Here is a 23,169-nt window from a genome sequence, read left to right as displayed (position 1 = left end):
AAACAACAATAAATATTCCATATTTTTAAAATACAGATTGTACTGAGAAATTGGGTAAGTGTGGACCTTCTTGGTTTACACGAGGAACATACATCCCAGATGTAGCCCAGAAAGTTCCACGATTAGCACGGTGCCCGAAATGAAAGGCAAAAATACTCGCCTGGAAAATTTGAGGCAGCTTTTAGGGGATAACCGACGGACTCTGGGGGAGAACACCAGAGTCTTTACTTGTCCTTTTCTAAAGGTCAAAGAGGAGTGTGCCAACAGCACAGTGACGGGTGGAAGGAGGCTGCAGATGACTCAGAAGGGAGTGCAGGGTAATGAAGTAGCCGAGGGGGACCACGCAGCCGAGCCGTTCTGCCACGGCTGCTGTCATGCATGCTTCACCACTAACCTTTCCATTCGCTTAGTCACTGAACAAATATTTGTTGGGTTCCCTTCCATCCTGAGTAAGAGATATGGCCCTGCTCTGACAGGGCTCAAGGACTGTCGAGGAAAACACGGATCCCACGCCCGTGCGACGAGGCCTGTGACAGGACAGGCTCAGGGCCCCTGGGAGCTGCGGGCCGCGTCATCAGCGCCACGGCTAACATTCGCTGAGCTCATGCCCTGTGCCTGGCACCGTTCCAGGTGCTGTGAAGAAAACATTCCCTGAGAGCTCACAGTAACTCCATGAGGCGTGTGTTTTTACCACCTCATTGAAGATGAGAAAACTGAGGCACAGAGAAGTTACGTGACTTGCCCGAGGTCACACAGCTGGGCTCTGGATCTGGGCTGCTTTGCTGCAGAGACCCTGTCTACTTCTGTATTAAGGTGCTGCCTACAGAAACTCATTTGGTCCTCCAGAGAATTAGGAGAGCACTACAGTTACTATACCCATTTTAGAGATGACAAACCCAGGCACAGAGGAAGAAGTTAGAGCTTGCCAAAAGTTAGACATGATGGGGGCACAGGTAATGCAGACCCAGGACACCACGAAGGTTTCCTGAACTGCTAGTGGCTTCTGAGACCTAATCCATGAGCTGGAGCGAGAAGAATGGGTGTTGGGTGGCAGAAGGGTCCTTCAGGCAGGGAGGACAGAGGTAAGAGAGCAGAGCAGAACGGACATATGCCTGAGGGAGACCCTGGCCCCCCTTCCCCGTAAGCTTGGGTGCGCGGTGCCTGCTGAATTCTGAGGCAAAGCAGGGGACTCAGGGCAACCGTGCAGGCTCTGGGCCTTGCGATAAGTGCCAGGCAGTGGTCCTCTGGCACGGGGAGGGACGGGCAGCTGAGAAAAGGCCTCCTGATGCGACTGCACTAGTCCTACTAAGTGTGAGCGTAAGCCTGGCACTGAGATAAACAGGCCTGCCAAGGGGGAGTTCTCATCCCGCCCCCAAATAAACCGAAGTCTGCAGCGAGCTGAAGGGACCAGGAGCAACAACCAAGCCAGACTGGTCGGCTTGAGGGCGCACATTCGCAGGCTGGAAGAGAAGAGGCGTGTACGCAGTGCCCACACAGCTGGCATTCAACCAGAACTTAGCACAGGGCGAAACAGAAACTAGGGTGCCTTTTCGAGACAAAAGCCAGTCAGCAGAACTAGATCCCAAGACAGCCGAGATTGGAACTGCCAAGCAGGGATTTTAAAGCAACTATGATAAATATGCTCAAGGATCTAGTGAAAAATGTGGCCAGAATGCATGAGTAGGTGATGGGTTTCAGCCAGTTGGGAAATCGCAACAAATTATCCAAACTCATATACAAAGAGGAGAAAACTAGAACAAAGTATTCAAGGTCTGTGGGGCATTATCAAATAGTCGAGCTATCATGCATGTCACTAGACTGCAGAGGCAAAAGAGAGAAGAGTTGGGCAGAAGAAGAAATATGAAGGAAAAAATGGCTGAGAAGTTTCCAAAATCAATGAACAATAATCAACCGCCTGATCCAAGCTCAGAGAATGCCAAGGAGAATAAACACAAAAAAAAACAGCCGTAAAAAGATCAAGGCCGACTGCTGAAACCAAAGATAAAAAGCAAATCTTGGAAGCAGAAAGAGGGGAAAGTGTTTCAGGGAAGGTGTTTTACATACAGCAGCACCAGGAACAGTGACAGCTGACTTGTCACCAGAAACACTGTGACCAGATGGCATGCAACGGCATCTTCAAAGTGCTGAGATGCTACAGGAAATAAAAACACTCCTCAGAGATGAAGGGAAAATAAAGACATTTTTGGCGAGACAGAGAAAAGGATTCCCCCTCCGGAAGATGTCACCACTCCGACACTGGGCCTGGTGACACCTGCACTGAGCCTGTCTGGGTGGGGACGCCGCCTAGGGAAACATGGCAACCAGCTTTACTCCCCGTGCCAGCGCTGGTTCGTCACAGCTGTGGGCAGCCCTGCACAAAGGAGGACCACGGGGCTGCAGCAAACTCCTGGGAGAGACAGCCGGACGGGCTGACGGACGCACCGGCCATTCTGACTGTGGACATCTTTTGCTCCAGGCTAAATGTCGTCCTGGGTGTCACCTTAAGGTTCACTGTGCAGGCAGAGGAGACACGTGAAATGGCAGGTGTTACCTACTGTCTAGTAAAGTGCTAGGCTAGTTGGCCCTGAAGTGGCCAATTTCCAGCTTTCAGATTTGACCTTCTATGTCTCTGAGGTCTTGGGGTGCAGAGAAAACATCTGGGCTGCCAGTCTGCTGTGCGATTTAGAGGTAACTGTTCTCAGACGTGGCACTATGCATCGACATTTTGGTCACCCCAGTGGTGACAACCAAAAATGTCTGGAGATTTTGCACATTGGGGGATCCGGGGAAGGGCTGCAAAGTTGCCCCCAGTTAACATGCACTTAGTTAACAGAAAGAACCTTTAGTCTTTTCCGTTTAGAGACAAGCACGTGTGTCCAGTGAACCCTCTTGAACGATTCTAGAACGTCTCCCATGAGGCCTGCAGTTCTGTCAGCAGACCATCTCCCTCCCGTGAAAAATTTCAGGACCTTACCAGACAACCTGTGCTGCTACGACACGTTAATGTGAATGTATCGCAAATTCCAAATTATAAAATCAATGAACACACTGGCAGGAGGGGGAGTGGTCGGAACGGAGCGTGTTAAGCAGGCCTCGGCATTTCTGCAGCATTACTGGGCAGATTGAGCACTTCCTCAGGTGTGGGGGCCAGACCACCAGCCGGCCGTTTGTCATCAGCACAGGACGTCTTGTGCAAACACGTCTCCTTTGCCACCAGCATAGAAAACGCCCATAAAAGCTCCCGTTCAGACTCACACCTTGTAGGTGGGTGAGGTGGCTGAGCGTGAGAGCTCAGGTCACCATCTAAAAGCTGTGTGACCACGAGCAGGTTACTTAACATCTCTGTGCCTCTATTTCCTCACCTGTAAAAAAAGGAGGCATTCAGAGTTTCCAACTTATAAAACTGCAAGGAAAAGAGATAATATATGCCAAGTTCTAATTCCTAGAAAGCTCACAGTACAGTTTGTTGTTGTCCTGACATAAGTAGTGAAGAGACAGACTTCCCAGCTCCGCAACCTCAGACAAGTGACTGAATCTCTGCCTTCTCTCCCATAAAGGGGGGTGGTACCGAACCGATTTCTCTGGGGAGTATCGAGTCAGTGCACGGCTGGCACACAGCAAGCATCTAGCTGCGAGCCGTCATCATTACACTATTTTGGGAGGATCTCCTGGCAACAGTGTGGAAGGCGTGTGGCGGGCAGGAAACAGAGTACGGGAGCCACATGAGAAAGTGGGTGAGCAGAGGGGGTCGGGGCTACGAGCAGGCCTTAGTGACGTGGTGCAGCTGGAAGAGGAGGAGAGCCAGGGACCATCACCAGGGCTCCAGCCTGAGAGGAGCCAGCCCCCAAGGCTCTTCACCCAGGGAGAAGATGCGGGAGGGTTTGAAGGGGGCAGTGAGGTCAGCTCCGGAAAAGCTGAAGGTAAGGGGTCTGCTGACTGACTGTCGGGTGCAGACGCCCAGTGTGTTTTTGGCTGTTTGGCTCTGGTGGGAAATTAGAGCGCGTGGCGAGCAGAAGCGACAGACACGGATCTGTCTGTCGTGCAAGGAGCTCACGCAGAACGCGGACCCCGCAGAGATGGTCGAGGCTAAGGACCAAAGCTCTGGGCACATGACGGATGGAGACCCAGCTCTTCTGGAACAAGAAAGGAGACCCAGGGAGGGCGGGAAGTAGCGGGAGTGTGGTGTCAGAGAAGTGAAGACCAGTGACTGGCAAAAATGCCAGCCGCGGCAGAGAGCGCAGGAAAGTGTGAGAATGGCCACTGGACCAAGACGCGAGCCACGCCACGGGAGCCACGCCACAGCCAGCAAGCTGAAGAAAACGTGGACAAACGAGCCACTGTGCAGATCCAGTGGAGGAGGGAAGGCCGGCCGTGCCGGGCGCAGGGGAAAGCCCGACACAGGTGGGGACTGAGACAGAAGGGACCCAGGTGGGCACACTGGAGCGTCAGGGAAATGCGGGGGTGCCCAGTTTTCTTGGGAAACCAGGAGGCAGGTCATCTGAGGAGAGTGGGAGTGTCTGGAGTGGGGTGGAGATGGTTTGAGGAAAGTAAGAGTCTGGCAGAAGCACTTAGGAAAATGGGACGGGAGACCGGCCAGGGACTGCAGGCAGCCGTGAAAGCCAGCTGAGCTCGGAGGCCGCACAAGTCGTGCAGCCCTAACCTGCCAAGTGATGGGCTCTGCAGGCCACACCCTGCGTCACAGGTACAGGAGTGACGAAGCCAAAACCACAGAGTCAGGCTGTTACTGGGCAGAACCCATGAAAGACTTTCAGAGCAGGGCTGAGTTCCAGTGACGTCACCCGGAGGCTGCTGATTGACAGGTCGGAGGAGGAAGGGGCTCCAAGGGCAGGAGAAACTTCGGGGCAGAGGAGTCTGAAAGGATCAGCGGCCGCAGGCGGATGGCGGACAGAGAATTAGGGCTCCGGTTTTCAAGTGCTTCCTAACACACCACGGCAGATTTCTTTCTGGAAAAGAATGCTGGTTTGCAGCGGAGGACAGAGCCTCGCACACGTCGCCCAAGACAGGGACGTATCCTCCTCCCGAGCTCTGCCAATGTGGTGATCGGGAAGCGGGGCCCAAAGCTCGGGGCTGCTTGGATTACTTGTCATTCTGAAGAGCCGCACGGATCCATGAATCGCCTGTCTTTCCTCTGTGAACGTTCTGCTCCTGGCATCTGCTTATCAAACTGAGTGACAAGCGAGCCTCCTGCGTACATCAGGGAGTTAGTCCTCGGCCGGGGCTGCTCCCACTTCTCCCCGCTCACCATTCATCATAGTTTTAATTATGAGACAGACAAGCTGGCTTCTAATGTGGACGTGACCTATAGGTTACACTGCACCGTTCATCCTCCAGCTTTGGTGCCAGGACAGGAAGTACTTTCCATATTTCCTTCTGTTTATTTTACGGTTTTTTGGTTTATTGTGTGTTGTTTTCTTTTACATGCAACTCGTAATGCATTTGGAATTTATTTTGGCACCTGGCGGTGAGCTGCAATCTACCTATTTGGCCGACACTAACCTGTTTCCTCACTGTCTTGTGATACCTCCCGTGCCAGCTTCTTCAACATGCCAGGCTGCTCCGTGCGGGACCAGGAGCCGCTCCACTAGTGTGGGAACACGGCAGGGAGGCGGCTGAGGCCCAGGTCAGAGAGAGAGGCGCACCGCACGGCCGGCGGGTCTAGCACACCGCTCACACTCACCACCGCCCTGAAGCTGAGTCAGCTCGTTGAAGCCCATGTCCACACACAACGGAATTTATTAACTGTCAAAAAGCTGATTACCAAGGGAACATATCTGACATGTGATCGCCAAATCGCATCCTGGAGAGAAGCAGATTCCTGCTTTTGGGGGAAGCTCTCATCAGACTGCCAGCACAACGCACACAAGTGGACGTGCGGGGTGCGGACGTGCGGGGTGCACACCTGTGCACCTGTAACCCTTCTCTAGAGGTCAGTTCGCAGCACGGGCACCGCACCCAAGCACCTCCCCGCTCACTAGTACCCTTCCTGCATGACCAACCACAGGTGGGTTTCCTTCAGTGCATGGGCTACAGGATATCTGTGAAGCCCGTGAAACGTGTGTGGAGGGGGACTGTTTCCTGGGGCGGGGCTGCTAGAACCTCCATCTAAATCTAGGTTCCTATGCCCGAGGCCCGCTGTGTGGCTCACCCTGCAGTGCAGCCCATCGTCCTGGACCTGCTCACCACGGCTCTAGAAGCTCCTAGCAGACCGCCACTCCCACACCACTTCTCCACTTTCTCCTCCAATGCCTTCCGCAGTCCAAGGGCCCTGCAATCGCTTTCTCGACGTAGGCGGGGCCTCACAAATTCAGCACTCTTCCTTTAAGATCACCTGCCCATCTTACAAGTAAGACACAGTATAAAAACTCAAATATCAGACATACTAAAGGGTGTGTGCCTCAAAACAGTGAGAAAAAATGCTTGCAGATTTCCACGGGGAACCATTCCGATTGGGACATCTGCATTTTGGTGGGTCAGACATTCCTTATCGTGTTTCTGGAATGCCCCATAGGGGTGCAATCACATACCCTTTATACAACGTTGCTACAAACAATCAGACTGCTACATGTTATGTTGGAGAGCCTAACCAATTAAATAAGGGATGAAAAACAATCACTGACGTAAATATAGGAAAGAAGAAATAGAAACATGACACAGATAATATATACATAGAGAGTCAAAGAAGTGACAAAATGATTTGTAGCTAAATAAGTTATAAAGTGAATATATATACAAACATGGTTATACTAACTAAACTAATTAGGCACTATTCTCAACAACAACAAAATACACAAAAGCTCTGTGTATATAAGATGTGCCATGTTCACACTACAAAGACATCACTTCTCCCCATGGTTTAGCTCAGACATTTATGAGCCCGTAACTCCTGGGTTTTATTTTTGTATCCTCGGACCAAGCCCAGGGCACGCACTCAATAAATATTACGTGAATGAATGAGCGCCAAGCTAATCAAATTCCCAAATGAATTTTTCTAGGAACTAGAAAAGAAGTGATACCAAAATTCATTTTTATACAAAAACAGGAGAGAATAACTGAAGAAAAGCTGAAGGAGACCAGTTCTACCAGATTTAAAACACATTACAGATTAACAGTTCTTAAAACAGTGTGGTCCTGGCACACACACACGCAGAGCCATACGTCAGTGGGAGAGAAAGGCCAACAAAAAAGTAGGTATAAGAACTGTTTTTAAAAAGGAGAGCAGCATATCAAACAATAGAAGAGGGAAGAATTATTGTGACCTATTTCAGTAAATAAGATCGAGCCATAACCCCAATCTCCTCACTTCTTCCCTGTCTCTTTCCCTCGGCCCAAACACGATGGTGTGAAATGTTTTTCAGCTCAAGCTGCAACGCCCCGTCTTAGCCCCGTGGCACCCCGGCTCCGGTCTCCTGCTGCAACCGCTCCCTAACCAGGCTCCTTTCTCCGCCCCCTCGTTCCCTTCCTCCACAGTCGTAACTCCGCCTGCCCAGAGTTGTCTTCCTAAAGCACCCGCTTAATGTTCTCAACCTTCTGCACAGAAGGGCCCCCTGAATTCTACCACAGTGGCCCTCAAACCGAGACTCCCCCGAAACTGAAACAGAAGCTTTTCTAATGATGGCTTTCCACAGCTGACAGCAAAACCAGTCAGTGCTGCTCGTTTCCGAACGGTGAGGTTCACGATCATGGTCATGTATGTGAGTCCTGCCTTCTCAGGGCTGGACAGGGCACTGATTATTCACCTGGCACGTCCAAGAACGCAAAGCAGGGCGAGTACCCAGAAGGCTGGAGGAGGAGAGGAGCGAGTGTCATGGGACTCGAGCTACGCTATGGGGCATGACGCCTCGGATTTCCAGGGGACGACAACGCTGTCTGCGGGGGAAAGACGGCCATCAGTTTACACAAGCAAACAAAACTGAATGTGCTGGTTTTAAAGCTTCTCTTGGATGGAAACGCAGCCGGGGGACTTGGGAATTTAAATACCAGTCACTGTGAACTTGACAACATGTGGATCTACACACAGCATTTGCTGCCTGAGGAATTTGAAAATAAGGGCCGGGTAGAGTTTTTCTGCTGTCAAGAATCAGATACAGGGTCTTTTTCCAGTTTAGTGACAAAAAGTATTAAATTAAAGGCTGCAATTTTCAGGGTGCTAGCTTTTCCCTACGTATTTTTCTTCTCTCAGAACTCTCTATCGCCTGTATCTCCACCCGCCTGTTATCAAGACTGCCCGTGTCACATGATAGAGCCTGCCCTGGGCCCCCAGCACGTCTCAGAGCCCCCACGCGCAGGCCTGGCTCCCTCTGTCCTAGCACTCACCATGGTAGCCAAGGAGAAACGCTTCGGTGTATTTCCCCAAGGTACAGCTGGGCGTGGGTTCAAGTGTCCACTCTAGCCCATGTCTCTGAAGGGATCCAATGACCACGTGAAACCCAAGCTGTAGGTTTATGAATGTTCAGACTGGCAGGTGACAGGTAGCTAGCTGGGAGTCGCTGAGAATTCTGTGCAGCTCTGGACATTTACTCGTTTTAATGTTTGTATTCATCTGCACCCCTGCTCACTCAGCCTGGGGCTTAGGCTTTAGTCTTTAGGAGGCATAGATTTGGCTAACCCGTGTAGAACAACAACGAGAAGCTACCGAAGTGCTAATGAAACTTTAAAGAACAGATCAAGTTCACTACTAGACCAAAAGGTATCCCTGATAAGGAAGACACCTAAAGAGCACTGTGGGAAAGGAGAGCGTGGAGGAAACACCTTAGGATTACATCAGAAGGAAGTGGCCTATGCAAAAACCAATTAGCTGTAATTAACATGAAATATCAAGACCAGGAAATACGCCTTCATCCTGGCGTGCGGAGACGAACTGGATGCCGTTCTCATACCATTTGGTACAAAGTAGGCTTTACCTGTTCAACAGCAGTTTCTTACATAAATCACAGGTTTGGATTTTCCACAGAATCGGCTGCACCTTCTGAAGCTTGTCCCAAATCTGCACCGACGGGCTCTCAATATTCCATCATCGCACCCATTCAGTGATGCACCGAGAGCAAGAATACTGACTTGTCTCTATTAAAATACACGGATGAGTGGAGACATGGCGTGCACACTTCATCATTAACACCTGAGGTCTGCTAAAATAGGTACAAGGACGGTCTGTGTGTCTGCCTCCCCACCCGAGTCCCCAGGAACTGGTTACAGCTCTAACCCCAGCCTCTACCTCTGGGCAGCTTCTCAGGAGACGTTTGTTGAACTGAACTGGTAAGTGAATGATGAAACTGACAACAGCACTCATTCCATGGCAATGAAATAAACAGATGACACAAACAGAAAATCCATGTAAGGAAATACAAATAAAGGAACAGTGGGGAAAAATAGGTAGCAAATTTCTTAAAGGCAATATCTTACACTACTTAGGTGGTGCTGAAACGGGCCTTCCATCACATCCTGCGACGATATGTGCTGCACTGTAGACTAAATGACAGCACTGTCCTGTCAGAGAGCAGTCTGGCAACCCTGTAAGAAACGTAGAATTTCCTACAAACGTAGCAATTCTCAACTCGAGAATTCACAGCAGGGAAAGATAATTCAGAGGGGAGCGCTATACCCAGAAATGGGAAGGGCTGTCCCATGCAAGAGACCAGGCCGGTTTATGCTGCCCCGAGGATGCCCACGGATGCCCAGCTGGAGAGCTACGGAACGGGCTGTCTCAGGAGGTGCTGGGTCCTCCACTCCTGGAGAAGCTCATTCAATCTCTGTCATCGGGGACGGGGCGGCAAGGGGTGGACAGATCAAAACAAGCCAAGCAGACCCCGGGCGAGCTGACAGTGTGGCCCAGCCAGATGGGCCAGCTGCCCAGCTCCTGGGGACACCAGACATTGTCAGGCCTTCCAGGATTTTGGAAGATGCTGGAAATCCAGGTTTTTGTGTGAAAACTCTGGATTTTTAAATATGGGTCCATGATTGTAAAACATGCATACATACTGAACAAGCCCAACAGGACACATCTACACCCGAAGCAAGCAGTGTGAACCTTTGCTTTTGAGAGCTCACACATCCAGAACCGGGAGGACTGGACAGTTTCCAAGCTCAGCGCTCTTGGTATTTGGGACCGGATCACTCTTTGCAGGGGGACCGTCCTCTGCACGAAGGATGTTAGCAACAGCCCTGGCCTCTACCTACTAGGTACCAGTGGAACCTCCACCAACCAAGTCGTGACAACCAAAAACATCTCTGACATGGGGGCAAAACCATCCCTGGTAAGAGCCACCGGACCGAAGCAACAGCCAACTCGGCCTCCAGGATTTCCTGAAAGCGTCACTTGTAACTAAAACAAGGGATGTCTCACAGAAGAGCTGCCCAGGTCGGGTACGGACTTACAGCTGCTTCAAATCAGGAACGTAGGTCTGAACCCACAGTGCTGCCACTTACCAGCCGCTTTGAGTCCTGGCTTCCTCGTCAATAAATAAGGAAAAAATAAAATCACCTCTTAGAGTTGCTTTGAGAATACAAGGAGATAATTTATGCCAAACACTGAGGCCAGCAGCTCAAGAAGCACCAAAGATGCTGAGCAAACATTAATCCTTTCCTGGGCAGAGGCAGCCCAGTGTCTGGTGTCGGAAGCCCTGGACCTAGTCCTGCCTCAGCCACTTAGGAGCTGTGTGAGTTTCACAACTTGTTCCTCCTTCTTTATAAAACAGGAGTGATAAAGGCCAGTCGGCAGGACCCAGCCGGGAGGTTTGGAACAGTACTCGGTGAACCAAACCCCTGTGGAAACATCGGTGATCGTTGCTATCAGATCCTGTAAAGATTTCTGGACAGGACAGGACAGTCCTTCAGCAGATTCAAAGAACAGAGAAAGCAGTAATACCAAGGGAAGGTACAGGAAAAACAGTAACAGGGATCATTAATCTCCAGGCCCTTCTAGACAAGCAACGGCCACGGCCCACAGGCCAAATCTTCCGCTTTGCCCCACCAAGTGTCATGGTGGTGGTTGAATTCGCATTGAATGCCATCTAGTTTTCATTAAAATCCAGATTCCAGGCTTTTCTCAAAACTTCACAGGTTGGGCACACTGGGCCCATATTCCCATGTGCCCCTGTGGTGAGACAAGTACCGTTCAGGTCCCCGCAGGTCCCCCCACCCCGCAGCCCTCACCTGACCTACGTCATTCACTGGTTTCCCTAGCCTGGCCCCTCTAGGCATATGAGTTTGTGACCCCGGCTTATCTAAAGCAACTTATCTGGCAAAGCATTCCAGACCTGCAGGGAGCACTTCATCCATGGCTGGGACCAACACCCACTGAGACACTCCCTTCCAGAGGCTGCCTCGGTGCGTAAACCCTCCTAGTTAGATTCCTCTTCTCTTTGGCAATTCGACTTCACGACCCCACAGGCGGTCCTCAGGCCCCTCATCCTGGTGTGCCCACCCCTTCCTCGACTCAGGACATCAGCCCCTCAAATCATCAGGTCCACTGGATTATCTCCATCAAGCGTTCTCAAGAAAGCAAACAGGGCGGCCCAGTGGCTCAGGCGGTTGGAGCTCCGTGGTCCTAACGCCGAAGGCTGCAGGTTCAATTCCCACATGGGCCAGTGGGCTCCCAACCACAAGGTTGCCGGTTCGACTCCGCGACTCCTGCAAGGGATGGTGGGCTCCACCCCCTGCAACTAAGATTGAAAGGACAACTTGACTTGGAAAAAGTCCTGGAAGTACACACTATTCCCCAATAAAGTCCTGTTCCCCTTCCCCATTAAAAAAAAAAAAATCTTAAAAAAAAAAAAATTAAACATCTTTCTTTTTAGTGGGACTCTGAAGACGCGACCTCTGCTGGCAGCAGCACTCCAGTTTCCTTCGGGGAGCCAGTGGGACCACTCAGCCTGTGTCTGGGTGGGGCCGACTCCATGGCCATTTCCAGGGAAAGGCGTGTGACCCAGTCAGAAACATTCAGCCAGGCCTGGGACTCTGGCCGCAGTGCCTGGTAGGCCGGTGCTCTCTGTCCCTCTGGGACTTGAATGAGGACGAGGGAAGACTGGGGTCTCCTTGTGCACAGAGCCTGTCTGAAGAGTGGCACCCAGACCCAGGCCAGGCTGCAGCCATACTCCTCGTGGGCTCTTCGGTTACATACGAGCTAATGAAATCCCACCTTTGCTTAGGGCAGTTCGAACTGGCTTTTCTCACAACCAAAAGAGACCTAATCAACACGAGAAATTTCAAAGAAGTGCTGGCAGTTGGAAAAAGGAAAGGCTCTGCTCAGATTTCCTCCCGTTTTTTGTCACCTCCCGCCATGCAGGAGGAGCCAGCCCCAGTCCGGGCATCGACCACCCCGCTGGGCACTCAGCTCTCGCACACGACTGTCCTGCTGGCCTGTCGCCCCCGCAGATCTGATGAGCTCCTCCAGGGAGGGGCTGTGTCCTGTTCACTGTGGGTCCTTAATACCTTGCACACAGCACACAGTCTGTGCTTATCTACTGTCTGTTGAATGGATAGATGGACAAGAGGCAGGCGGATGAAGGAACCATCCCAATTCTCTCCTCAACGACGGTCAGGTCCTGAGACCACCGCAGAAGCCTTGCCCCTGACACCCAAACCACCTTCAGAAACAGACTCACCACCCACTGTAAACAAGTTGCATCATGGGAACGCACTCCTCCCAGCAATTACTAATGCTCCCACAGGCCCGCCCCAGGGAACCTGGCTGGGGAGTTACTCACAAGGTCCTCACTCTGGGAAGAGAACAGTTCATTGCCAAACACCATCGCAGACTCTAGGAATTGATAACACACACCGAGGACATGCTAGGCACACATATAACTTCACTCATGGGGGGGAATCTTTTGCTTTCTAGTCTTCATCCTGACCCCGATTCACCCAGAATCCTGACTCTCATGCCCACCCACCACCCGCTTCCACGCAGTAATACTTCTAGGCTGTCTCCATCCTTCATTTCCCTTTCCTCATCCTTCATTAATTACTTAATTGGAAAAAACTACAAATACATCTAGAAAATCAACAGCAGTAAAGCGACAGGTTCTAGGTAAAAACAGTTTTGACTTTGGGCACATAATGGCCACACCCTTACAGCTCTCTAATAGCTGCCGCTCCCACCGGCATCTGGCAATAAAGATTTTCGACCGTCAAAGGTCAGGGCCAGAATTATGGGGCAGGGATGAATCACCACTGACTCCATCCAGTTTTCCTTTTCCCATACTTGGGCGCACCCCACCAGGGTGATCTAGTAAGAGTTCGATTAACAATATTTATGGAGTAGCTACCGTGTGATGTGACAGGAAGCATGGCAGACCCTGGAATCAGGCGAAAGAACCGGCAAGGCCCCGCAGGTGGGGTTGTCTACTGGGCAACACCGACAAATCCAGAGGCAATTACATTCTAGCAGAACAGGTGCGGTGTGGAGTTAGGAGAGCACCCAGGAGGGTCAGCCCGTCTGGGTGGGAGCATGAGGAAGGCCTTTCCGGGGCAGACACCTTCCCGGGGAAACCTAAAGATGAGCAGGAGGCGGCTGGAGGGCAGGTGTGGTGAAACAGGTTTATGGGGCGTTCCGGGGGCGCCAGCAGGTGAGAGCACGGCCTCCTCTGGAAACTGAAAGTCGCCAAGTATGGCTGGAATTCCAGAGTGTGAGACAGGAGCTGCCACAGAGGACGCCGGGGCCGGAGCCCCGGGATGGCTTTCTGTTTTAAAGGAGGAAGATTTATACGATCTGAAGAGAAACCAGAGCATGGCTTTCTGTTTTAAAAGCCTCGGGGCTTTGCTGGGGAGCCAACAGCCCTCGCCTGGCACAGCGTACAAACAGGCCAGGATGGCAGTCTGATGAACGGCCCTCGGCACCCACTAAGTGAGGGTCCCACGGTGCGTGTACGGAGAACATCGCAGGGGTAGGGAACGCACCAGGCGTCCTTCCAAGGTGCTCCCAGATTCCCAGTGGGAACGTTCGCTCGCATCACCTCTCTCCCCACCTCTCAGCCTTCGCGCCGTTTCCTACAAACAGCAGGAAAGCTGGCGGCCCCCAGCTTTGTGGAAATGGGGGGCAAAGTCTGGAAAGAGGGAAAACTCCCCCCGCAGAGGGCAGGGTGCGGTACCAAAAAATATGAAACAACGAAATGAAAGCAAAAAGTTGAGGGAAACGAAACCGTGGAGGGCAAATTTAGCACACCCAAGGGGAAGTAAAAGTATTTTCACACACACAGAAAGAAAGAAGTGCCCCGTGAGCTTTGGCCAAACCCAACTGCCCCCTCTTACTTTACTTTGGGGTGAAGGGAGCGAGACCTGGGAAACACGCACACTTTGCTGTCTGGTCCCAGAGCGCACAGGGAACCCCCACAGGACCCGGACCCCACGGAAGCCCGCGCAAGCCTCCTCGCGGATAATGCAGCACAGGACAACCAGCTGGGGACGTGCCCCCCCCCAACCGCGCTTGTGCCCCCAGCGCGAGGCTGGTCTAGGCTGTCATTTCAGAACCAAGGGTAGGAAGTCCGGGTGGCGCAGGTGGCGCTGGAGTCCTGGGGGGAGGGGTCGCCCCCCAAGGTGCATAAACGCTTTATCCCCACGCCGCACACCTGCAGCCAACGCACGACCGACCGCCAACCGTCACTGCAAAACGCAACACGGGCGAGGACACGCACTCGTGTCCGGGACGCTGACTCGCTGCCAACGACTCGACTGAAGGCGAAAGCCCAGAAGCGACGCGGGTCTGGCAATGACCGCGGCCCAAAGGGCCGAGCCGCGGCGCCCACGTCGGAGCGAGAAGGACGTTTGTTCCCCAGGGCGCCCGTGCTTGTGGTCGGGCACGGGGCACGGCGTCCCCACCGCCTCCCCTCCGGGCCCCGACGTGGGGACGGCCGCCGCGCGCGGCCTCCGGCTCCGGCTCGGCCCGGCGTGGGCGCCGCGGGCCCGTCGGCCCCCCAAGGACGCCGTGGGGCCGGCGTCGGTCGCCGGGTCCCCGCCGAGGCCGCCCGGGCCCTGGAGGCGGCCGGCCGCGGGGCCTCGCTCGGGCGGGACCGGGTGTCGCGCCGCCCCGCCGCCCCGCGCCCCGCGCCCCGCCGCCCCGCGCACTCGCCTGCCCACGGTCTGGTTCGCCAGCTGCTTCATGCGGTTGAACTGCTTCTTCATGGCGGCGGCGGGGCCCGCGCTCGGGCGGCGGGAGCGGGGCGCGGACGGCCTGCGGCTCCCACCTCGCCTCCCGGGGCGGCGCTGGCGGCCGGGCCCGCCCTCGCGCGTCACTTCCAGCGGCGCCGCCCGCCGGCCGGGTCCCGAGGCAGAGGCGTCGCCGCCCGGGCCGCTGCGCGTCCGTCCCCGAGCGTGTGACCCCGGCCGGGCCGCGAACCCCCTCGCCGCCCCCACCCGCGCCCGGGACCCCGACCGGCTGACGGAGGCGGCGCGCGCTGGGCGGGAGGAGCGCGTCGCCGTCGCCTCGCCGGGGGTCGCTGGCGCGCAGGCGCAAACCCCGCTCCTAACGCGCCCACGGCTGCGTGTCACCGTGGGAATTTACCTCAGTTTCTAAAAAAAAAAAAAAAAAAAAGGGAAGGGGGTGGTGACGTGGCCATCACCAGCCGCGGGACAACCTGGGCTGTGACAGGAAAGTCGCAGGCGACGGGCGCTCGCTCTGGCCCGCGCGCAGGGGACGGCCTGGGGAGGGGGCGCCTGGGGAGCGGCCGTCATGGCGGCGGCGCCGGACAGTCACTGAAGCACCGGGGACCGCGGAGGCGCGCGGGCCGCGTCCCGGGACAGGGGCCGGGGTCGGCCGCGCTCCCAGGCGCCCCGCCCCCGCGCCGCCGTTGCCTAGCAACACCCCGCTGTGATTGGTTCGCAGCCGCGGGCGGGCAGCACTTCCGGGACAGTGGGCGGGACTGTCCGCCGGCGCTGGACACTCTGGGGCGGGCGGGCCAGGTCCGCCCCGTGTCCCGCGGCGATGTCCTCCTGCTTCGGTGGCCTTGACGCGGGCCTAGGCCGTTCCCTGGGGCACGTGGGCGTCAGTGCGGCTTCCTTCAGGGGCCCCGGCTGTAACGTCACAAGAGATGGGCTGATGAGGGATCCCAACAGGGGGAAGAGTCCTGACTCCAAGAGGAAGGAGGTTGGAGCCATGCAGGCGACCTTAGGATCAGAGGACGAGAGCCTGAAAACTCCTCGTAGGGATCTAGGACAGAAGCAGGACAAACCTCAGGGCTTCCCATACAGCAGCACGTCTGCTGCAACGGGAGGATGGAGACGTCAGACTTCTTAAAGGAAAACGGGGGGGGGGGGGGGGGGGGGCGCGACAGGCTCAGTGGCTGAAGCTGCCGGCGGCCACTCGGTCAGTCCTGGAGCTGGCGCTGCGCCGTCGACCCCTGCGTGACCTTCAGTGGGGCTCGAGGCTGAAGGTAGTTACTGGAAGCGTGTTGCTCAGACTTCCACGGCCCGGAGCCAACGGCTTTGATCGCAGTGAACTCTACCGACTGCAAAACACCATCAAGGAGCTTCAACAGACTCGAAATAAGAAAACTGATGAGCATCGACTTGAGCTGGCAGTATTGCAGAATGTTCATCAACCAGACACTGGCGGAAAGAAGTCCTAGGCATCAAGAAAAAATACGTGAGTATGAAGAAAGGATTGAAGAGCTAGGAAATCTGGGACAGCAGGGTGGCTCAAGAAAGCAGAGTCACTGATGGGTCTAACATGAATGATACGCAAAAAACTGTTCAAGTTCCACAAGCTGGAAAAGAAGAGCGTACCAAGCAGATGGAAAAGCTTGAGGATAGACTAAAGTTCATAAATAAAAAGATTATCTCCTGCAGAAAGTGACAGAGATGTTTTAAGGAGAGAACAGGACCCAATAAAAGAGGGAAAGAAAGAAAGAATTGAAGGATGTGAATTGAAGCCTTATGTCGGGAAACAAGTGACATGTCACAGAAGAGGAAAGAGTTCTTCCAGAGTCCAGACGGCAAAAAGCACTGATACTGAAAATGAAAGAATGGGACTGAGTAGCTTAAACCAGGGTAACAGTCTCATTGATGACAATCTGAAACTTAAAGAACGAGTTCAAGTTTTTGAAAAAGAAAATTTGTTAAGAAGAGGAAGAACTTCCCAAGGGGAGGAATCCTTTTTTGGGCTCCACAGCATCCAGTGTCCCTTCAGCAAAGCCTGGTAGAAATTTTATACCTGTGGCTGAAGTCCTCATTAGCTCGGGAACCACTGAGGGCAGGGACCATGTCTGGCATAGAGGAGGGACCCATTATACTTTTTTAAAATACAAATAAACATATAAAGTGTGAAGTAAAAAAAAAGAATATTTAGCAGACGGATGATGACTATAAAGAAACTAAGGAAATGTCATCTAGTTTAGAAGAGCAGAAGCAATTGATACAAGTAATAAAAGAGAAAGAAATTTTCACTGAAAAGCATAAAGGAATTTCAAGGCTCCAGGAGGAACTAGATAAATACATTCAAGCCTTAAGGAAAAATGAAATTTTACAGCAAACCACAGAGGAAAAAGACACAAGTCTTGCATCCATGAAAGAAGAAAAGTCATCGCAAAAAAGAATCAGGATGAGTGTGGGAGCAACAGAGTCAGACTGGGCCTATGCTTGACCCTAAAATGCTAGACTCGAATCACTATTTCAGTACTAGAATCTAAGGTATCCCAACTGAATGTCATAAGAAGAAATCTTAAAGAGGAAATAAAACATCATCAAAAGGTGACTGGAGGTCAAAACCAGAGCAAGCTGCCGCACTTCAATCTTTACAAGAGCAGAAACAGGAAACCTGAGCACAAGCAAATGAACATTAAACACACTCAGCTCTTGTCAGTGAGAGATGAGGAAATTAAGACTTTGCAAAGCACAAGAGAACAAATCAAAATGCAATCGCCTGAAGAAAACCAGCACACTCAAGCAGAACATTCTGATGGGTTTCAGGTAATAAAAGTTCAGAATTTTAATATAGGAAGTGAAAGTGAAACACGTGATTTATCTAAAGCTGAAACTGAAAGAATAGTGAAAGGAATAAAAGAAGAGATTAACTTCTAACTGAAAAGAGCATTTCTTTAGCTGAACACACAGATCAGTTATCCAAAGATGAGGTTGGTAAACTAACTCAGATTATCCAGCAAAAAGGTTTGGAGATGCAAGGTCCTCAGCTTCCTACATCCAGCAGCAACTGCAAGCATATGCTTTGAAAAGAGAACTAGTATTAGCTGTTTTAAAAGATGGGAAAAGAGCAGTCTGAAAGGGAGTATCACAAAATGATGGGTATAATTGTTGCCAAAGCAGCAGACCTCGTGGGGCTGCAAGGTGAACATAAAAAACTCTCCACTAGATTTGAAAGTAGTGGTCAGAAACCACTCAGAATTTATCACACAACCTTCGAGAAAGACATAGAAATAGATGCGTTAGGGCAGAAATGTCAGACTTTACTGACAATTTTGCCAACATCCAGTGCTGGTAATGAGGTTACAGGTATTAATATGAATCAGTTTGAGGAGGTTCTACAGGAATGAAATAAATCCAATAGCAAGTTAAGATAATGGAAGAGTGGAAACAGCAGGTAATGACCAGAGTACAAAATATGCGGTGTGAGTCAACCCAACATCAGGAAGAACTCCCACAACTTCAGGCCAGGTTTTAATCGACAGTGGTAACAATTCCAAACTACAGATGAACTATATCGACATGATCCAAAATGATAAAGTCAATGAAATCACACTCAAAAATGTGGAGGAATTAGCACACATTCAGCTCAGCATAGGGCAGCTTTGCAATGCCAAGGATATTCTTTTAGGTAAACTTGACCTATTTCACCAGTGAGAATCCGCACACTGTCTTGAAGGCAATTAAATCTGATGAACCGAGTGAGTCTTCTAAAATGCTCCAAGAAGAGGTAGAAAAGCTGAGAAAATCAACGCAGGAAAAAGATACAATTAGAACCCTCCAGAAAGATAATCAGAGATTGTCTGATTCAATTGCTGCCACCTCAGAACTAGAAAGAAAACAATGTTTGAACAAACTGATGCAGAAATCAAGCAGCTAAAGGAGAAACAAGGTGTTTTACAAAGTAAGGATAAAGAACTCTTAAAGCCAAAAGAGATGAATTACTTTCAAGTGAAAATTTCACTAATGAAGTGAGCAAAAATGAACTTTTGAGGCAGACAGTAACAAACCCAAAGGAGAGAATATTAAATTTTGAAATGGGTATGTGTGAACTAAAACAGGAAAATGAAAAAACAGTAGAAACAGAAAAGAAACGTAAAACCAAGCATTACAAGCGACAAATATGGGACTTTCCGTGATGAGGAAAGAGAAAGAATTTGAATATATTGCCATGAAAAAGAAGGCTCTTGCTTTTGAGCAACTATTATAAAAAAAAAAAAAAAAACAGGGCAAGACCGGGAAATCAAATCAGCTTTTAAATGGAGCTACATCGATGCAGGAAAAGACAGTTATATTTCAACAGGAGAGAGACGAAACCATGTTGGCACTGAAACAGAAACAAATGGAAAACTGTGCCGTACAGAATGAGGTCCAACATTTACATGACAGAATCACGCTTAAACCAGGAGCTGGAGAGATGGCATTACAATGCTTTAGAATCAGAAGATTGTGTGTCCATGAAGCTTTGGTTACATATGATAGAGCAGCTAAGCTAAGAATGAAAGTCACAGTATTGGAGGAAAAGCTACGTTCACCCTCTAACGCAATAGGAAATGCAAGCCATCAAGCTATTTTTCAGGTGGAGTCACTGCAGGAATAATTGAATGTTGTCACCAAGGAGAAAGATGAAACTGCATTCTGTCTCCCAGGAACAAGAAAAGCAGCATGCTTGCACACCGGCTAACCTGGAGTTGGTACTAGCTGCATGGGTAGAGAAGCAGATAGTCTAGAAGAAACACTGGTGTTGTTACAGGGACGTTTGGATAAAGCAAACGCTTTACTTTAATAAAAATATTCTTCATACTTAAACGTGACTTTTAAGCACTGCAAAGTTATTCACCAAACTTAAAACAGTGGTTACATCTTGTGAGAGTGGGTACTGGTGGGGTTGGAGGCTGTGGTCAAAGGATACATCAAATATTGTTTGTGGTTCTCTTGTTTATTTTCTGTTTTTGGGGGTTTTTTTAAACCAGGAACAGGTACGTATGTATACCTTGGGTCATTAAAACATGAACTTGGGTTAAGGTTCAAAAATTATATAAAATACATGAGTGCACACTCCTTGTAAAAGAAAAAAAGGTGAACAGCACAAACGTACAAGATGCATAAAACTAAAAAAAGGAAAGTTCAGTTTTACTGGTGAAGTCCCACTCCTCTTTCCATTGCCTAGGAAACCAGTCCATTGGGGACCTGTATTCTCTCAGGCCTTTTAGAAATCTATGTACACTTGTATTGATGGAAGTATATTATTCTCTGACTTGCTTTAAAAAAATAAATCACTATACCTTGGACATCTTTCCAAACGTGAATGAATTCCATCTTATTCTTTTAAAAAGCAGCAGTCTGTTGTGTGGATGTACACTAATTTATTTTACTCCTATTTATCAGCATTGAAGCTGTTTCTACCCCAAATCCTATCAAATGCCCCTGGTCAACTCCCTTGTCCATTTCCCTAAGAGCAATAGATCTTCATGGCTTTCCTCAAGCATGATCGTGTCTTCTTTCCTGAAGATATCAGAGGCCAGTAGTCAAGAACTCTGTTTCCCACACCTCCCTATATTCAGCCATCCACCCATTTTTCTCCATTCATCTCTAGTCTTTCCCTTTTGTTTTAGAGGAAAGGGGATCCAGCTTTGCAGTTGGAGGCTACTTGCTCCATTGTACCACGGAAACCATCCATTCAGACGGCTTCAAAGGCCTCCGCGTTAATTGTCCACCCTGCAGTCTCTCCAGCCCGTCTCTTCCACTAAGCACATGAGCATGTCCGCCCTCTCCCAAGCATACAATCCTCTCCTTTGGGCTCCTCCAGGTACCGCCTTCTCTCGCTACCTTTCCCAGCCAAGCCTCTGAAAGAATTTGTACCTGTCACCGTCTCACTTTTCATCGACTTCTTTTTGAACGCCCCACAAAACCTTGTCTCATGACTATCCCATGAAATTTCTAATGCACACGCTGTAGCCCTTTATTTATTTAAACTCTCCGTATCTCATCAGTGTTATCCACGTCTTTGTTCTTTAAAATTCTCTCTACCCTCTTTCTTTTGGGGATGCCAGGTTCCCTTTCTAACAGTAGATCCTTCTTTCTCAGCCTCCTCTGTGGCTTCTTCTGACCGCTCCTTAAATGGATATATTCTCTAAGGTATAGTATTTTTACCATATATGCAGGCTTCTCTGAACAAGGTTAGTTTTCACCACTACACAGTTTTCCACTGGGTTAGTTTTTCACACATTCCTCTCTTAACAACATCTCAGGCGATTGATTACGTGTGTAGAACACAGTAACACCCTCTGGAATGTGGCGTGTGTTCTGTCCCCGATTCTGAACCGCGACAAGACATGCCCCCTTATCTGGATGACACGCTTCAGTCTTCACGCGCCGCCCATTGTTACAGCAATCTCCCGCGACGGCTGCAACCTAAAGAAAATGAAACTTACATGACTCAGCGTGTATCACGGTCAATCCCAAATCGAGGCTACCGTCCGTGTTGACAGGTGAGCCCCCGTGTGGAGCGTGAGGACTGGTCTTGCATTAAAGCCGAAATGGCATCTCGGTAGAAGCATCTCCAAGGTGCCACAGAGACTCCATGGCCCCTGCTGGGGGAGGGAGGGTCACCGCACTTCTGTCACCTTCCCCTGGCATTGCACACGGCAGAGCTCCCCAGGCAAACTTCTGCCTGCCCAGACTCTCCCCCACCCACGTCCACCTTCACATCCACACAGGTGTTCACAACCCAAACGCAGTGTCACTTAATGTGACAAATGTCCACACACTTAGTGGCTTAAAGCAACACATTTACGTGTAGGAATCTGGTCATCTGCGTGGGTCTCACGGGGCTGCAGTGAAGGTGTCCGTGGGGCTGGGGTCCCATCTGGAGGTTCACCTGGGAAGGAGGTACTCCTGAGCCCCCTCGATTGCCATCAGGACTCCTGAGCTTGCGGTTGTAGGACCAGCCGCTCCTGGGCATGGGGGCTTCCCGGGGTGGCTGCTCCCCCATCAAGCGAATGCCAGGAAGTGGGGGTGACTGAGGGTCACCTTAGGGTCTGTCCATCACACACATCAAAACGTCCTCGCATGTGGGGAATTCTGAACCAGAAATTGTTTTTGGAAGTCCAAAAACAAATTGATCAGGGTTCCATTTCCACCCTCTCTATCTGCATATGAATTAGGTTTTTACGCATAGCAATAGTTATAGCCGAATGACCCCAAAGACATTTGCACGCCATTTCATGGTAGAAACTTGGCATTTTTGTTTTCACACGAAGACCCTTAGAATTGAAGCCAGGTCTTGCAAATAATCGCTGTGCGTCCTCCAGGTAAATATTGAGGGTTTCCTCTTCCATACACAGGCCTAGACCCTGGGAACCAACCTGAACCACAAGCATGGGCCCCAGGAGGAGAGGGAGGACATGGGCACTCCGGGTGGGAGGTGACAGGGCTGAGCGGTGGTGACAGGCACACAAAGTCACGTGGGAGGCAGGCAGTGGGCTGGCGAGGTGAGGGGAGCGGGGGTGGGGGGAACCATGATGGGCCTTACCCCCCGTCACCCCACGTGCGGGAGCTCTCAAGGACAGGAGGGGCTATTGTGGGACGAGGGGGTGACAGTCTTGTCTGTATGCAGAACGTGGACCGGAAGCAGGAGACCCGTGGGCAGAGCTGACGCTGGCCTAGATTACAGTGGACGTGACAGACAGGCTGATACATTGTCAGGGCGGCAGAGTCAGGACGGTCCCCAAGGTGAGTGCTGGTCATGGGGCAGCTAGAGACCGTGGTGGTCAGGGGGCTTGAAGTTCCACGGTGCCCTAAGGCCAGATGGCGTCACCTCACAAGCTTGACCCCAGGGAACTAACTCGGTGCAGGAACACTGTGTGCTCCTTGGTCAGAGGCACCACCTGGGACAGGGGCTTGTGGATGTGAGTTAAGGAGCCAGATGACATTTGTGTGTTACGGTCATCCAGTCATTCATGTGCCAGGCACTGTGCTAGGCGTCAGGGTGGCGTCGCGGACACATCTGCCCTCAGGAGC

General features: G+C 51.2%; 1 protein-coding gene and 1 pseudogene across 5 annotated transcripts in view; one reads left to right on the top strand and one right to left on the bottom strand.

Moving 5' to 3' along the window:
- The window catches only part of ARHGAP17 (Rho GTPase activating protein 17), a 64,962-nt gene extending 49,748 nt beyond the window's left edge, over positions 1 to 15,214 (bottom strand). For all 5 annotated transcript variants that reach the window (XR_004422500.1, XM_033101246.1, XM_033101249.1 and 2 more), the window contains exon 1: positions 15,083 to 15,214. Coding sequence is in view for 4 of the 5 variants with exons in the window: in XM_033101246.1 (XP_032957137.1) it covers positions 15,083 to 15,135 (53 nt within the window). In the remaining variant the exon portion in view is untranslated. The remainder of the gene's footprint in view (positions 1 to 15,082) is intronic.
- Positions 15,215 to 15,910: 696 nt separating this feature from the next.
- LOC117019674 (thyroid receptor-interacting protein 11-like) lies at positions 15,911 to 17,764 on the top strand (annotated as a pseudogene).
- Positions 17,765 to 23,169: the final 5,405 nt, after the last annotated feature.

This window comes from Rhinolophus ferrumequinum (assembly GCF_004115265.2).
Source record: "Rhinolophus ferrumequinum isolate MPI-CBG mRhiFer1 chromosome 15 unlocalized genomic scaffold, mRhiFer1_v1.p scaffold_54_arrow_ctg1_1, whole genome shotgun sequence".
Taxonomy (NCBI): Eukaryota; Metazoa; Chordata; class Mammalia; order Chiroptera; family Rhinolophidae; genus Rhinolophus; species Rhinolophus ferrumequinum.
The sequence above is the reverse complement of the archived record's forward strand: the minus strand, read 5'-3'. Positions and strand labels throughout refer to the sequence as shown.